Source organism: Balaenoptera physalus, assembly GCF_965194825.1.
Source record: "Balaenoptera physalus genome assembly, chromosome: 6".
Lineage (NCBI taxonomy): Eukaryota > Metazoa > Chordata > Mammalia > Artiodactyla > Balaenopteridae > Balaenoptera > Balaenoptera physalus.
This window is the reverse complement of record NC_138885.1, coordinates 101,164,927-101,180,428: the sequence shown is the minus strand read 5'-3', so window position 1 is coordinate 101,180,428 and position 15,502 is coordinate 101,164,927. Positions and strand designations below refer to the sequence as shown.

General features: G+C 38.4%; 1 protein-coding gene and 1 long non-coding RNA gene across 2 annotated transcripts in view; both read right to left on the bottom strand.

Moving 5' to 3' along the window:
- LOC309663438 overlaps positions 1 to 15,502 on the bottom strand; it is a 237,947-nt gene that overhangs the window by 87,865 nt on the left and 134,580 nt on the right. The window lies entirely within an intron of this gene.
- Positions 1 to 15,502, bottom strand: part of CPS1 (carbamoyl-phosphate synthase 1) — a 141,542-nt gene that overhangs the window by 23,712 nt on the left and 102,328 nt on the right. The window contains exons 28-30 of the mRNA XM_082466953.1: positions 14,245 to 14,320; positions 8,560 to 8,637; positions 6,035 to 6,142 (exon numbers count right to left, since the gene is read on the bottom strand). Coding sequence (XP_082323079.1) covers positions 6,035 to 6,142; positions 8,560 to 8,637; positions 14,245 to 14,320 — 262 coding nt within the window. The remainder of the gene's footprint in view (positions 1 to 6,034; positions 6,143 to 8,559; positions 8,638 to 14,244; positions 14,321 to 15,502) is intronic.

Below are 15,502 nucleotides of genomic sequence, written 5' to 3'. Positions count from 1 at the left end.
AGAAGAACTAAAGAGCAAACAAACAATGATGAACGACACAATAAAAGAAATTAAAAATTCTCTAAAAGGAATCAATAGCAGAATAACTGAGGCAGAAGAACGGATAAGTGACCTGGAAGATAAAATAGTGGAAATAAATACCACAGAGCAGAATAAAGAAAAAAGAATGAAAAGAATTGAGGACAGTCTCACAGACCACTGGGACAACATTAAACGTACCAACATTTGAAATATAGGGGTCCCAGAGGAAGAATAGAAAAAGGAAGGGACTGAGAAAATATTTGAAGAGATTACAGTTGATAACTTCACTAGTATGGGAAAGGAAATAGTCAAAGAAGTCCAGGAAGTGCAGAGAGTCCCATACAGGATAAATCTAAGGAGAAACATGCCGAGACACATATTACTCAAACTATCAAAAATTAAATACAAAGAAAAAATATTAAAAGCAGCAAGGGAAAAGCAACAAATAATATACAAGGGAATCCCCATAAGGTTAACAGCTGACCTTTCAGCAGAAACTCTGCAAGCCAGAAAGGAGTGGCAGGACATATTTAAAGTGATGGAAGGGAAAAACTTACAACCAAGATTACTCTACCCATCAAGGATCTCATACAGATTCGACAGAGAAATTAAAACCTATACAGACAAGAAAAGCTAAGAGAATTCAGCACAACCAAACCAGCTTTACAACAAATGCTAAAGGAACTTCTCTAGGCAAGAAACAAAAGAGAAGGAAAAGACCTACAATAATAAACTCAAAACAACTAAGAAAATGGTAATAGGAACATACATATCGATAATTACCTTAAATGTAAATAGATTAAATGTTCCAACCAAAAGACATAGACTGACTAAATGGATACAAAACCAAGACCCATAAAAATGCTGTGCACAAGAGACCCACTTCAGACCTGGGAAACATACAGGCTGATAGTGAGGGGATGGAAAAAGATAGTCCATGCAAATGGAAATCAAAAGACAGCCAGAGTAGCAATTCTCATATCAGACAAAACAGACTTTAAAATGAAGACTATTACAAGAGACAAAGAAGGACACTACATAATGATCAAGGGATCAATCCAAGAAGAAGATATAACAATTGTAAATATTTATGCACCCAACATAGGAGCACCTCAATACATAAGGCAAATACTAACAGCCATAAAAGGGGAACTCGACAGTAACACAATCATAGTAGGGGAATTTAACACCCCACTTTCACCAAAGGACAGATCAACCAAAATAAAAATAAATAAGGAAATACAAGCTTTAAATGATACATTAAACAAGACGGACTTAATTGATATTTATAGGACATTCCATCCAAAAACAACAGAATACACTTTCTTCTCAAGTGCTCATGGAACATTCTCCAAGATAGATCATATCATGGGTCACAAATCAAGCCTTGGTAAATTTAAGAAAATTGAAATCATATCAAGTATCTTTTCTGACCACAACGCTATGAGACTAGATATCAATTACAGGAAAAATATCTGTAAAAAATACAAACACATGGAGCCTAAACAATACGCTATTAAATAACCAAGAGATCACTGAAGAAATCAAAGAGGAAATAAAAAAATACTTAGAAACAAATGACAATGTAAACACGGCAGCCCAAAACCTATGGGATGCAGCAAAAGCAGTTCTAAGAGGGAAGTTTACAGTAATACAGTCCTACCTCAAGAAACAAGAAACATCTCAAATAAACAAACTAACCTTACATCTAAAGCAATTAGAGAAAGATGAACAACAACAAAAAAAAACCCCAAAGTTAGCAGAAGGAAAGAAATCATAAAGATCAGACCAGAAATAAGTGAAAAAGAAAAATGAAGGAAATGATAGCAAAGATCAATAAAACAAAAAGCTGGTTCTTTGAGAAGATAAACAAAATTGATAAACCATTTGCCAGACTCCTCAAGAAAAAAAGGGAGAAGACTCAAATCAATAGAATTAGAAATGAAAAAGGAGAAGTAACAACTGATATTGCAGAAATACAAAGGCTCATGAGAGATTACTACAATCAACTATTTGCCAATAAAATGGACAACCTGGAAGAAATGGACAAATTCTTAGAAAGGTATAACCTTCCAAGACTGAACCAGGAAGAAATAGAAAATATGAACAGACCAATCACAAGAACTGAAATTGAAACTGTGATTAGAAATCTTCCAACAAACAAAAGCCCAGGACCAGATGGATTCACAGACGAATTCTATCAAGCATTTAGAGAAGAGTTAACACCTATCCTTCTCAAACTCTTCCAAATTATAGCAGAGGGAGGAACACTCCCAAACTCATTCTATGAGGCCACCATCCCTCTGTTACCAAAACCAGACAAAGATGTTAAAAAAAAAAAAGAAAACGACAGGCCAATAGACGCAAAAATCCTCAACAAAATACTAGCAAACAGAATCCAGCAGCACATTAAAAGGATCATAACCATGATCAAGTGGGGTTTAGCCCAGGAATGCAAGGATTCTTCAATATATGCAAATCAATCAATGTGATACACCATACTAAAAAACTGAAGGAGAAAAACCATATGATAATCTCAATAGATGCAGAAAGAGCTTTTGACAAAATTCAACACCCATTTATGATAAAAACTCTCCAGAAAGTAGGCATAGAGGGAACCTCCCTCAACAAAATAAAGGCCATGTATGACAAACCCACAGCTAAGAGCATTCTCAATGGTGAAAAACTGAAACCATTTCCTCTAAGATCAGGAACAAGACAAGGCTGCCCACTCTCAATGCTTTTATTCAACATAGTTTTAGAAGTTTTAACAACAGCAATCAGAGAGGAAAAAGAAATAAAAGGAATCCAAATCGGAAAAGAAGAGGTAAAACTGTCACTATTTGCAAATGACATTATATTATATATAGAGAATCCTAAAGCTGCTACCAGAAAACTACTAGAGCTAATCAATGAATTTGGTAAAGTAGCAGGATACAAAATTAATGCATAGAAATCTCTTGCATTCCTATATACGAATGATGAAAAATGTGAAGGAGAAATTAAGGAAACACTCCCATTTACCACTGAAACAAAAAGAATAAAATACCTAGGAATAAACCTACCTAAGGAGACAAAAGACCTGTATGCAGAGAGCTATAAGACACTGATGAAAGAAATTAAAGTTGATACAAACAGATGGAGAGATATACCATGTTCTTGGATTGGAAGAATCAACATTGTGAAAATGACTATACTACCCAAAGCAATCTACAGATTCAATGCAATCCCTATCAAACTACCAATGGCATTTTTCACAGAACTACGACAAAAAATTTCACAATCTGTATGGAAGCACAAAAGACCCCTAATAGTCAAAGCAATCTTGAGAAAGAAACACGGTGCTGGAGGAATCAGGCTCCCTGGCTTCAGACTATACTACAAAGCTACAGTAATCAAGATAGTATGGTACTGGCACAAAAACAGAAATAGAGATCAATGGGACAGGATAGAAAACCCAGAGATAAACCCACACACTTATGGTCAGCATATCTTTGATAAAGGAGCAAAGAATATACAACGGAGAAAAGACAGCCTCTTCAATAAGTGGTGCCAGGAAAACTGGACAGCTACATGTAAAAGAATGAAATTAGAACACTCCCTAACACCACACACAAAAATAAACTCAAAATGGATTAAGAACCTAAATGTAAGGCCAGACACTATAAACTCTTAGAGGAAAACATAGGCAGAACACTCTATGACATAAATCACAGCAAGATTCTTTTTGACCCACCTCCTAGAGAAATGGAAATAAAAACAAAAATAAACAAGTGGGACCTAATGAAACTTAAAAGCTCTTGTACAGCCAAGGAAACCATAAAAAAGACAAAAAGACAACCCTCAGAATGGGAGAAAATATTTGCAAACAAAGCAACTGACAAGGGATTTATCTCCAAAATATACAAGCAGCTCATGTAGCTCAATATTAAAAAAACAAACAACCCAATCCAAACATGGGCAGAAGACCTAAACAGACATTTCTCCAAAGAAGATATACAGATTACCAACAAACATATGAAAGGATGCTCAACGTCACTAATCATTAGAGAAATGTAAATCAAAACTACAATGAGGCATCACCTCACACTGGTCAGAATGGCCATCATCAAAAATCTACAGATAATAAATGCTGGAGAGGGTGTGGAGAAAAGGGAACCCTCTTGCAGTATTGGTGGGAATGTAAATTGACACAGCCACTATGGAGAACAGTATGGAGGTTCCTTAAAAAACTAAAAATAGAACTACCATATGACCCAGCAATCCCACTACTGGGCATATACCCTGAGAAAACCATAATTCAAAAAGAGTCATGTACCACAATGTTCATTGCAGCTCTATTCACAATAGCCAGGACATGGACGCAACCTAAGTGTCCATCGACAGATGAATGGATAAAGAATATGTGGCACACATATACAATGGAATATTACTCAGCCATAAAAAGAAATGAAATTGAGTTATTTGTAGTGAGGTGGATGGACCTAGAGACTGTCATACAGAGTGAAGTAAGTCAGAAGGAGAAAAACAAATATGGTATGCCAACACATATATATGGAATCTAAAAAAAAAAAAAAGTTTCTGAAGAACCTAGGGGCCAGACAGGAATAAAGATGCAGATGTAGAGAATGGACTTGAGGACACGGGGAGGGGGAAGGGTAAGCTGAGACGAAGTGAGATATACACTACCAAATGTAAAATAGACGGCTAGTGGGAAGTAGCTGCATAGCACAGGGAGATCAGCTCAGTGCTTTGTGACCACCTAGAGGGGTGGGATAGGGAGGGTGAGAGGGAGATGCCAGAGGGAGGGGATATGGGGATATATGTATACGTACAGCTGATTCACTTTGTTATACAGCAGCGACTAACACAACAATGTAAAGCAATTATACTCCAATAAAGATGTTAAAAAAAATGTACACAAATAAACATGTGTTGACTGATTAAAAAAAAAAAAAAAGATGACAGCCTCAAAGACGACACCTAGCAATGCATATTGAGTACTGAGGCAGAGTCATCATTACTGGAAATGTCTTTAAAGCAGTGGTTCCAAAAGAGGGTTTGAAAGAGACATATCATAAAGTACTGTTTGAGGTGAGGGTAGGGGCAGACAGTGAAAGCATCGGTTGTAGAAAGTTCTCATGTGACTGCTGCATACCTGCTTCTAACTGAGAAATATTGCTTTAGATGCTGCTCACCTGTAAGTGGCCCCAACATTGGAATCATCTGCAGCAGCAGTTATCCAAATGTGGTCCCCAGACCAGCAGCAATAGCATCACATGGGGTCTTGATAAAAACACAAACTCTGGGGGCCTGCTCGGAACTACAGATTTAGAAACTGGGGATGGAGTCCTGCAACCTGTATTTTAACAAGTCCCCCAGGTGGTTATGATGCATACAGTTACAGAACCACTGCACTAGCATACAACCAGATGGGCTCTGAAGGGCAGTGAAGGAAATTGTCATCTTTAAAATACCCAGCAGACTCAGAGGAGGAAGTTCCCCTCAAAATTAAATTTTACCTGGGGCATGTCCTACTGCTACCTAGTTAAAAATATGTTTTTAATGGGCTTCCCTGGTGGCACAGCGGTTAAGAATCCGCCTGCCAATGCAGGGGACACGGGTTTGAGCCCTGGTCCAGTAAGATCCCACATGCCACGGAGCAACTAAGCCCGTGCGCCACAACTACCAAGCCTGCGCTCTAGAGCCCATGCGCCACAACTACTGAAGCCCACGCGCCTAGAGCCTGTGCTCCGCAGCAAGAGAAGCCACCACGATGAGAAGCCCGTGCACCGCAACAAAGAGTAGCCCCCGCTTGCTGCAACTAGAGAAAACTTGCGTACAGCAACGAAGACCCAACACAACCAAAAATAATAAATAAATAAAATAAATAAATTCATAAACAAAAAAAAGGAAATGCATAATAAAAAAAGACCCTTCACAATCCAGCCCCAATTAAAAAAAAATGTTTTAAATCTTTTTCCCCCTTCCAGTTTTATTTATGAATGATGACCTTTTCAATGGCTCCTTGGCTGATGGTTTGTGTGGGCAGCATCAGAGTGGCATCTCCTGAGTGGACGCCTGCATCTTCCACGTGTTCAGAGATGGCATGGGAGATGACCTGGCCAAAAGAAGATTTGCAAAAGAAGTGTCAGCTCTTCTTCGATGAAGCTACTGCCTGACCCACCCCCCTTAATTCTAACAGATGCCTCCAGCACCTTTGCTAAGTCCCTGACGAGAGGAGTAGAAAGAGCTGCACATGTAGCCTCACCAAGCCTCCCTGTGCAGTGACAGATCACCTCTAAGGGCAGCCGAGAGTGTCTGAGAGCTTACCTCCCTCTTCCATTGATTAGAATAGGTATTGATACCAGGAGAAGAAGGCAACTAAGCCAACTCATAATGACTTTTAAAAATGGATAGGAAACTAAAGCATTTGGGGGGCACTGGAGATAGCTCTATCTTTTCCTTCCAGGTTAAGTTTTAAACACTGGAAAAGAAAAGATGGGAGAGGTCAATATCTAGCTTAGGTAAATGTCATAACTTAGATGGATCAGAAAGAAAATGTAAGATCTAAAGATCAAGAGATTTTTATCAGCACCACACTCTAACCAACTGAGCTAACCGGCCACCTACAAGAGATCTTTAAACTGAAATTTGAGACAGGAAGGAAGCAAGAGGAAAATATTCTTGTCCTCTTTTAGAGGTAAGAAAACCAAGGCAATATAAGAATAAATAACCCAAGTACATGTGACTGCTATGTGACCAAGTCAGGATTTTGAACCCTTATCTGTCAGATTGCAAAGTTTACGGTCTCAACCACAATAACCTAAATGTTAACAGTATGTGCGTCTTTGGAAAATGATAAAGCTGAGAGTGGGGGAGAATAATTGGGTGGCTGTAAAAGACTTAAATAAATTACAGTGAAGATCTGTTTATCAGATTTAAAGACGATTTAAAGCAGAGTGACATTTGAGTCCCAGTACTCCTGCTGTCACTTATGAGTTCTGTGACCTGGGTGACATACTTTATCTCCTTAGCCTTGGTTTCTGATAAGATAGGAATAACAATGGTATCTGCCTCACAGAATGTTTGTAAGGATAAAAGAGAACACATAAACAGTGTCTGGCATGATATTTAGTGCAGAGTAAGCGCTCAAATTTTTTATACTGTCTAGAAATGGGGAGGCAACACCTCACTGAACTCTGAAAAAAAGTTATAATATGTCTGAAGTACTAGGTCCATTTCTGAGTGTGACTGTTTAAAAGTTATGTGAGTAACCTGGAACACTTCCAAAAGAAGGAGTCCAGGATGATAAGCAATGGTCAAGGTCTAAGAGAATCTTAGGGCAAGAGCATATCCTAGCAAAATGGAACCAAATCAGGCCAACAGACCAGCATTACTTTACCAGCACAACATTTGAAAAAACATAAATGTCTATAGGCCAGTCTTACATTCTCCACTTCCACACTGGTATGATCACATTCGTCTTATTTTATACCTCAGTCTCAAATACATAAAATGTTGAAGTGGGAAAGAATATACATATGCTCCATAACTCTGGAGGCCAGCAGGTCAGGGATGAAAATTCTAGGGAAGCAGACCTTAGTTCAAGAGAAGGAATATATTAGATGTCCAAGAAGTAAAAGCAAAAACAAAAAATATATACGTCATCTTACAACTTTTTATGCTCTGTATAACCAAAAGAGTTAAACAGAAAGCAAATGACCACTTTCCAGGGTTGCTGTGAAGAAAATTCTCATCCTTGGGGAGTAAGGGGTTGAAATAAATGATATCTAAGGGTGCTTAAACTCTAGATTATAGGATAAGAGGTCATCCTTACTACATATATAGTATTTTTTTGAAACAACCTTGCTTTGAACTGTTAATCTGGAAGACAAAAAAAAAAAAAAAAAAAGACCAAAACAAAGAAACAAAAAAAGCTTTAACATGTCTTATTAGTACAACTTGAAAACTAAAGGAAAGAATTCTTCATACTTTCATGTCTCCCTGAAGTTGGAGGCATTCATTGTATTAGTGATACAAGATGTGATATGGTAAGCCAATTTTGTTATTATCTTCACCCACCCTACTCTGTTCAGTTTTGCTTTTATTAACCCAATAAAAAGGAGAAGGATGGAAAAATCAAGAGAGAAGAAAAACTAGGGATTCAATTAGGAACTTCAGAACGAAAAGTATTGGATGTTTTTCTAATATCCATTGAAACAAAAAAGGAAACACACAGACAAAAGAAAATGAGAGAGAAAATCTATTCAAAAAGAAAGAGTACAGGATGATAATTTTTAATATCATCAAAGAGAAATTCTAACAGTATGAAAAGCAGAAGATATGATACCCATGACACATGAACTGAATTGTCAGTGAATTGGAACAATTTTTTTGACTGAGCAGCTTGTCCATTATTTTTAGAGACCTGTTTTGCAGAAATCACGAACTCTAATCTGAGTTACGTTTCTAAATTGCCAAGAAAAGCTTTCTGATGGGAAGGCAGGGATGGGGGGTGGGAGATAAAGCACTTACTCTTCCATCTCTGCCAACAGCATCCATTTCCACTTCCCGGGCCCCCTCAATAAATTTTGTCAGCACCACTGGGTGTTCCTGTCACCGAGGAAAACAGAAGGGCAGAAACTTTAGCTGAAATTACATGTATGGGGTCAAGTAAATTGTGTACCTTAAGTCAGTACCACGGCAATACTTGAAAAATAAACCAATGCTCAACATACTACTCAAACTCATTAGACAGTTTGTTTGGTAAGAACACGGTCATTCTCTGCTAACAGTGAGGAAGAGGAAATCCTTCTCCAATTTTCAGTTCTCAGTGAATTGAACATGAGTTTTGAAGTTTCGAACATCGACTTCTAGGTGAGTTAGAGAAAAGAGGAGGCTAAGGAGAGGGCAGAATCAGGTTCCTTTTCTGTCTCCAGAGTTATAAATATCTCTCTATTTTATTTATAATTATATATCAGTATTGGTTCAGGTTTTTTCTCTCTTCCTACACTTATCTTTTCCAAGCACTACAATGCCCTCAGTTAGTTCTCTGTATGAGAATTGTGAACGAACTTAGAAGGAGAGCAGCATTTTGTTTCAGTTTTATTAGGCCAAAGATGGAATTATTTACATGGAATTGACATGCTTTAAATCACTTCAGAAGTGTGACATTTGTAACTGCAAAATCAAACATTTTTCTTTATAAATCTTAAAATGGTCTCCCTCTCTCAGCTGTTTCAGACCCATTATTATTCTTGATGTTCTTCCCACACTCAGTTCCTTCACGACAGTGCTGCAATGCCCTCCGCAGCTTGATCACTAGGTGCTTTTCCAGACTAAAAGAAGTGGTTGAATGAAGGCCTCCAGGGTTTAGGAATCTCTTCTCCTCTGTCCCAGGCACCAGCAACCAGCACCACTGGCTGTTTTCTTACCAGACCCTGCCTTTACCTGTCTCCATGCCTCTCTTCCACAAATGCACTCAACCTTCTCTCCTCAGCTTCATCTTTCAAATTTCAACCCATCCTTCAAGGCCTAGCTCCAATGCAACCTCCTCCCTGAAGGCTTCTCTGAACATGTCTTTTTGCTCTGAACACAAACTCCTTTTGGCCACTATCTTGGAGTTTATCATTTTATGCATATGTGTTAAATATAATATATCTAAAATACAAGCAAAAATAAACAAATGGAACCTAATTAAATTCAAAAGCTTTTGCACAGCAAAGGAAACCATAAACAAAACGAAAAGAAAACCTACAGACTGGGAGAAAATATTTGCAAATGATGTGACTGACAAGGGATTAGTCTCCAAAATTTACAAACTGCTCATGAGGCTTAATATCATCAAAAGAAGCAACCCAATCAAAAAATGGGCAGAAGACCTAAATAGTCATTTCTCCAAAGAAGACATACAGATGGCCAAGAGGCACACGGAAAGATGTTCAACATCGCTAATTATTAGAGAAATGCAAATCAAAATTACAATGAGGTATCACCTCACACCAGTCAAAATGGCTATCATCAAAAAATCCACAAACAAGAAATACTGTAGAGGGTGTGGAGAGAAAGGAACCCTCCTACACTGTTGGTGGGAATGTAAATTGGTACAGCCACTGTGGAGAACAGTATGGAGGTTCCTTAAAAAACTAAAAATAGAGATACCATATGACCCTGCAATCCCACTCCTGGGCATATATCTGGAGAAAAAGATGGCCCAAAAGGATACACACACCCCAATGTTCACTGCAGCACTGTTTACAATAGCCAAGACATGGAAGCTACCTAAATGTCTATTGACAGATGAATGGATAAAGAAGACGTGGTATATTTATACAATGGAATATTACTCAGCCATTAAAAAGAATGAAATAATGCCATTTGCAGCAACATGGATGGACCTTGAGACTGTCATACTGAGTGAAGTAAGTCAGACAGAGAAAGAGGAATATTGTATGATATCCCTTACATGTGGACTCTAAAAAGAAATGATACAAATGAGCCTATTTACAAAACAGAAACAGACTCACAGACTTACAGAGTGAACTTATGGTTACCAGGGGGGAAGGATGGGGGGAAGGGATAGTCAGGGAGTTTGGGATCAACATGTACACACTGCTGTATTTAAAATGGATAACCAGAAAGGACCTACTGTGTAGCACAGGGAACTCTGCTCAATGTTATGTGGCAGCCTGGATGGGAGGGGAGTTTGGGGGAGAATGGATACATGCATATGTATGGCTGAGTCCCTTTGCTGTACACCTGAAACTATCACAACATTGTTAATCGACTATTCTCCAATATAAAATAAAAAGTTAAAAAAATGTCATATATCTTATCTCCTTTAACAGAACATTTTAAACAGAAGTAAATTCTATAAAAAAATTCAAACTAACCAATGTCTCAAGCCATAAATAAGCTTCTCTCTTCTTAAATTTATTATTAAATGAAGAAATTTTCCTTTTCTTCAGAGGCCTATCAGACATGGAAAATTTTTTTCATCTCTGTTTCCTCTTTTTTAAAATATTGGATGTTTACTGTTGGCAGGCCTGGTAGAGCTGTGTTGAGACTTACGTGGGAATTTTTCCCTATATTATAATGACAATATAACTGCAAACAAAGGTAAAGTTTAACAGCTGTCTTAGTCTCTCTAGTCAAGCCTAAGACAGGGGCTCTTGTTCAAGTCATTTATTGAGGGAGTGAGAAAAGCAGGATGGGGCAGCAGGAAAAAACTCGGAAGTTAGCGGTCTCAGTGGGGACTGGATTTGGCCTTACCACAGAGGGTGCTCTGAGTTGCAGCACAGAGTTAAGTCCCATCTTGGGGCAAAGGGCAGTCATTGCCCAGCGTTCTGAGCGTGGTGGTAAGGTGAGGGATCTTGCCTCCTGGTTGACAGAGGCTCCCATTTGACTGAGAACAGCTATCCTGAGAAGTATAGCTGGGAGGTGCCCTCAGCTACCTCAGCAGGTGGGGGATGGCTGCTCCCACAGGTAAGGGGATCTGAGGGGGGCAACAACAGCAACCTCCATCCTGGCCAGTTGAACACATTTATGAAATAGCCCTTAATATGTTGAGGAAGAAAATTTCTTAATAAATTTCAGTCTTTCAGCAACATTATACATTGTTGGCCCTCTGAAAGCACTTCTTTCCTTAGGGGTCCTTTTCATACTTCTTTCTCAGGCTCCTTTGTGGTTCTTTCTTCCCTGCTCAGCCCTGAAATGCCAGTATTCCTTTCATCTCTGTCTTAACTGTTCCTTTTCCTCTATACTATTCCAGATGATTGCTTCCAATCTCAAAACTTCAATTACAACGATATGCTATTGACTTCCAAATCTATATTTACATCTCTGTCTTTAGCCACGATCTTGATCTTCAATTCCAATTCTATATAACCCTCTGCTTTCAGAACTTCTCTACTTGGACTTCTCACTGGCACCTCACATTCAAAAGGTCAAATATTACATATATGATTTCCCCCTCTAAAATTTCTCCCTTAAGTGTTCCTTGTTTCAATAAATGGTACCACTGTCCATCCAGCTGTCTAAGGCAGAAACTCAAGAATCATCTCTTATCCTCTCTCACCCTCCACCCCCATCCATTCACATCCTCAGTACACATTCTCAATATTTCTAGAACACATGCACTTCTCTCCATCTTAACTACCATTACTCTGATCCAAGGCACTGTCATCTCTACCCCGAGCTACACAACAGCCCCCTAACCTCCTTCCATGAATTCAGACTTGTCCCAGATTTTACTCTCTATACTATAGAAGAGTGACCTTTTTTTTTTTAACTTTCAATTGCTCTTTTTTTTTTAGTTGAAGTATAGTTGATTTACACTATTGTGTTAGTTTCAGGTGTACAGCATAGTGATTCAGTATTCAGAAAATATGACTAAAATCCACCTCAGTATAATAACTGACAAGGTTCTCTTTAGCTGCTCCTTGTTTTTCTGCTTTTCCACCATCGTTATAATCAACACTCCCCACCATGTTTGGCATCCTAGCCATATAAGTGAATGCTTTATCAGTTTCTAGAAACTCCATGCTCTTTCTCAGCTTCAGGTCTTTACATATGCTGTTCTTTCTTCCTACTCACACTCACAATGTAAACCTTTTAACTCTGAATCAACCATTTGGAATCAATTTAAAAGTCCCTTCTTCAGGGACTGGACCCCAATACTTTTACACTCTCCTTCAACATCATATATTTTCTCTATTGCAATGCTCATCATATTTAATTATAATTATTTGATGTCTGATGTCCCTAGTAAAGACAGTCCTCTGTGAGACCATCTTTTCATGAATGTAACCCCTGATACTGAGAACAGTGTCATTATATAGCAGGTGCTAAATATGAATGGATACATAAATATATCAATGATTAATGGGGGCTAGTTTTACTCTAGATTCACTGAATTGAGAATACCAGATTCTACTGTAATTTGACGGGGAGACTTGAACCAGAAGTACTCCATTAAGACATCTCTATTATAAAACTTTGGCCCTGTAAGGATTCTATCCACCTGCTAGCAGAAAAAAATATTTTAAAAATATTCTACCAAGTAGAGGCTCTATAAGATCCACTGTCCCAGACACTGGGACAGGCTGCTGGTTTCTCAAAAAGATGAGTGTGGCAGGACCCCTCGCAGGGAGTGAGATAGAGAAGAGGACAGTATCTCACTCCAGAGCACATTAATGAAAACTGGCCCTTTGGAGACAGTCCCTCCTCAGTTATCTGACTTCCACACAAAAGTGAATTCAAAATCCACTTGGTTTCTTTTTTATACTCTGTCTCTTCTCACTCTTTATCCTTATGCACTCTTTTCACTGACCAAATTTCCTTGGGGAGCAACTGCCACGCAGAAACGAAGCCCAGCTTCATGTGTCCAGGAACAATCCATGCTCTTTATTCCTCTTTCAAATGCCTCTGATTTCACTCTTTGGCTCCCTCCAAACTCCACTTGCCTAACATCAAACTCTTCTCTATGAGTTGTGTTTTCTCTCTCTCTCTGCTTTTTTTTTTTTCTTTTAGCCCTATCTAGCTTTTGAAAGCTTTTAAAAAGAAAACATTACTTTTATCCTCTACAGTACAAGGTCTGCAGATCAATAACCCCACTGGGCAAATCTTAAATGGATTACACTGAGGTAATGCCGAAGAAGAAAGTAAAAGCTGGGGCAGTGGAGAAAGCTGGTTGAGTGAACACAGAATTATAAACATTTTTATTAACTTACAAATGGAATGTACCAAAATGAAAAAAATCAATAGGTGAGTGAGGGGATTTACTATTGAAGTTGCAGGATTGACTAAGGCAAAGAAAGTCTCTCCAGGTGTGAGAATTAAAAATCAGGGAAGCCTTCACTTGTTCGTGATGACAATGGTTGGGCTGCCCTTGAGGCTGGGAATCCCACGGATAACTTGACCAGCATCTAACTCATTAACAGACAAGTTTCTGCTTATGCAGCCTTGCTCTTGGAGACTAAAATCGTATAAATCTCTGTTCTGATCAAATATTCACTGGTCTTCCTCTTCTTCCACTAACCCTAAGGATCCAAATATAATTAAATGCATATGTGTTTTCTCATTTCTATATTTAGGAGTATAATGGGTAGAAGAAAAAAGGAAAAACATCATAACAACATCCTGTGCAAAGAAAAACAACATAAAAACAAGGTAGCAATTAACAGAAGAGGTAAAAGTCACCAGAAGGAAATAGGACACTACCTGAGAGACTCTAGTGGCCTCCTCCAGGAATTTTTTCATCTCATCCTCGGAGAATACCACATTCATGGCAGACCCACTGGGTAAGGAGGGGGAAAAAAAAGAGGTCAGTTTCTTTTACCACTTCAGAAGTAAAGCATGCTAGAACTGATTGCTTCTCAGAACAGTTCCAGGCAACCTCTAGTTCCAGACTAGGCTAAGTAAGAAGGTGTCTCTTTCTAAATTGAGACTTTATGTAATCAACAGGACAATCAACCAAAGTAAAAAGTCCCCAAAGTTGGGGACGAGGAAGGGGGGTGAGACATGTGATAATGCCCAAAGAGAACCATGGTAGCTCTTAGCGATGGCACATCTCCAAGGTTCAGCCTTTCTGATTTATTGTTTTAACTCTCTTCTGGTTCCAGGTAATACTTATACTGTAACAGGATTCATCCCAGGATCTAGCTTTCTAAACTTGTGTCTTCAGAGTTCATTACCCATAGCTGATCTTAACCCACAAGTATGCTGTCAAAGCAGGTCATTCTACTATCTCAGCTGGGTTACTAAAGAATCAATTTTTTTAGTAACATTTGCAAATATAATGTATGGTATCTGACTGAAATGTATTCAGCTGTGTCCTTTCAAATTCTTGAGAAAGAATACTATCTGAAATCAATTTACTCTGAATTTTGGCATATTCAGAGCAGGATGGGAGGGGAGGAAAGAAGGAAGACTAAGCAGGAGGGAAGAAACAAGGAAGAAAAATATCACTTCCCACTTCCTTTTAAAAGTAACTTTTTCTTTACCTTTCCTACTATATTGCAAATTTTATGCTTGAAGAGCTTTCAATTTCTTCATCTACTTAAGACATGAAGGCTAAGGTCCTAATGATGCTGATAATTCACAGTATAGGGGACTAAAAGAAAGATACGGATTGCAATGATGTGAGGGAGCACAGTAGTCAGAGCGATCCCCCCTTAAATGCCTGTGTTGTTTAAATTAACTTACATTAATACCTCAGAGAAGCAGTAGTATTGGACTGTGGTTTACACAAAATGTCACTTAAAGAAAAAGGAAAGTTTCCCACCTCACTTGAAATTTTTCATTATTTTAAAGGATCCCATCTCACATTCCATTTACACTTTCAAACTGTGCACAACAAATTACATTTCTCTTATTATCCCCTGTTCAGTGAAGTAGCTCTTCACATGTCGTAACATCTGAAGAGAGCGACAATTGACGACTTCTCCTCTGATGACAGAACTTAGTTTCAAAGTTTATT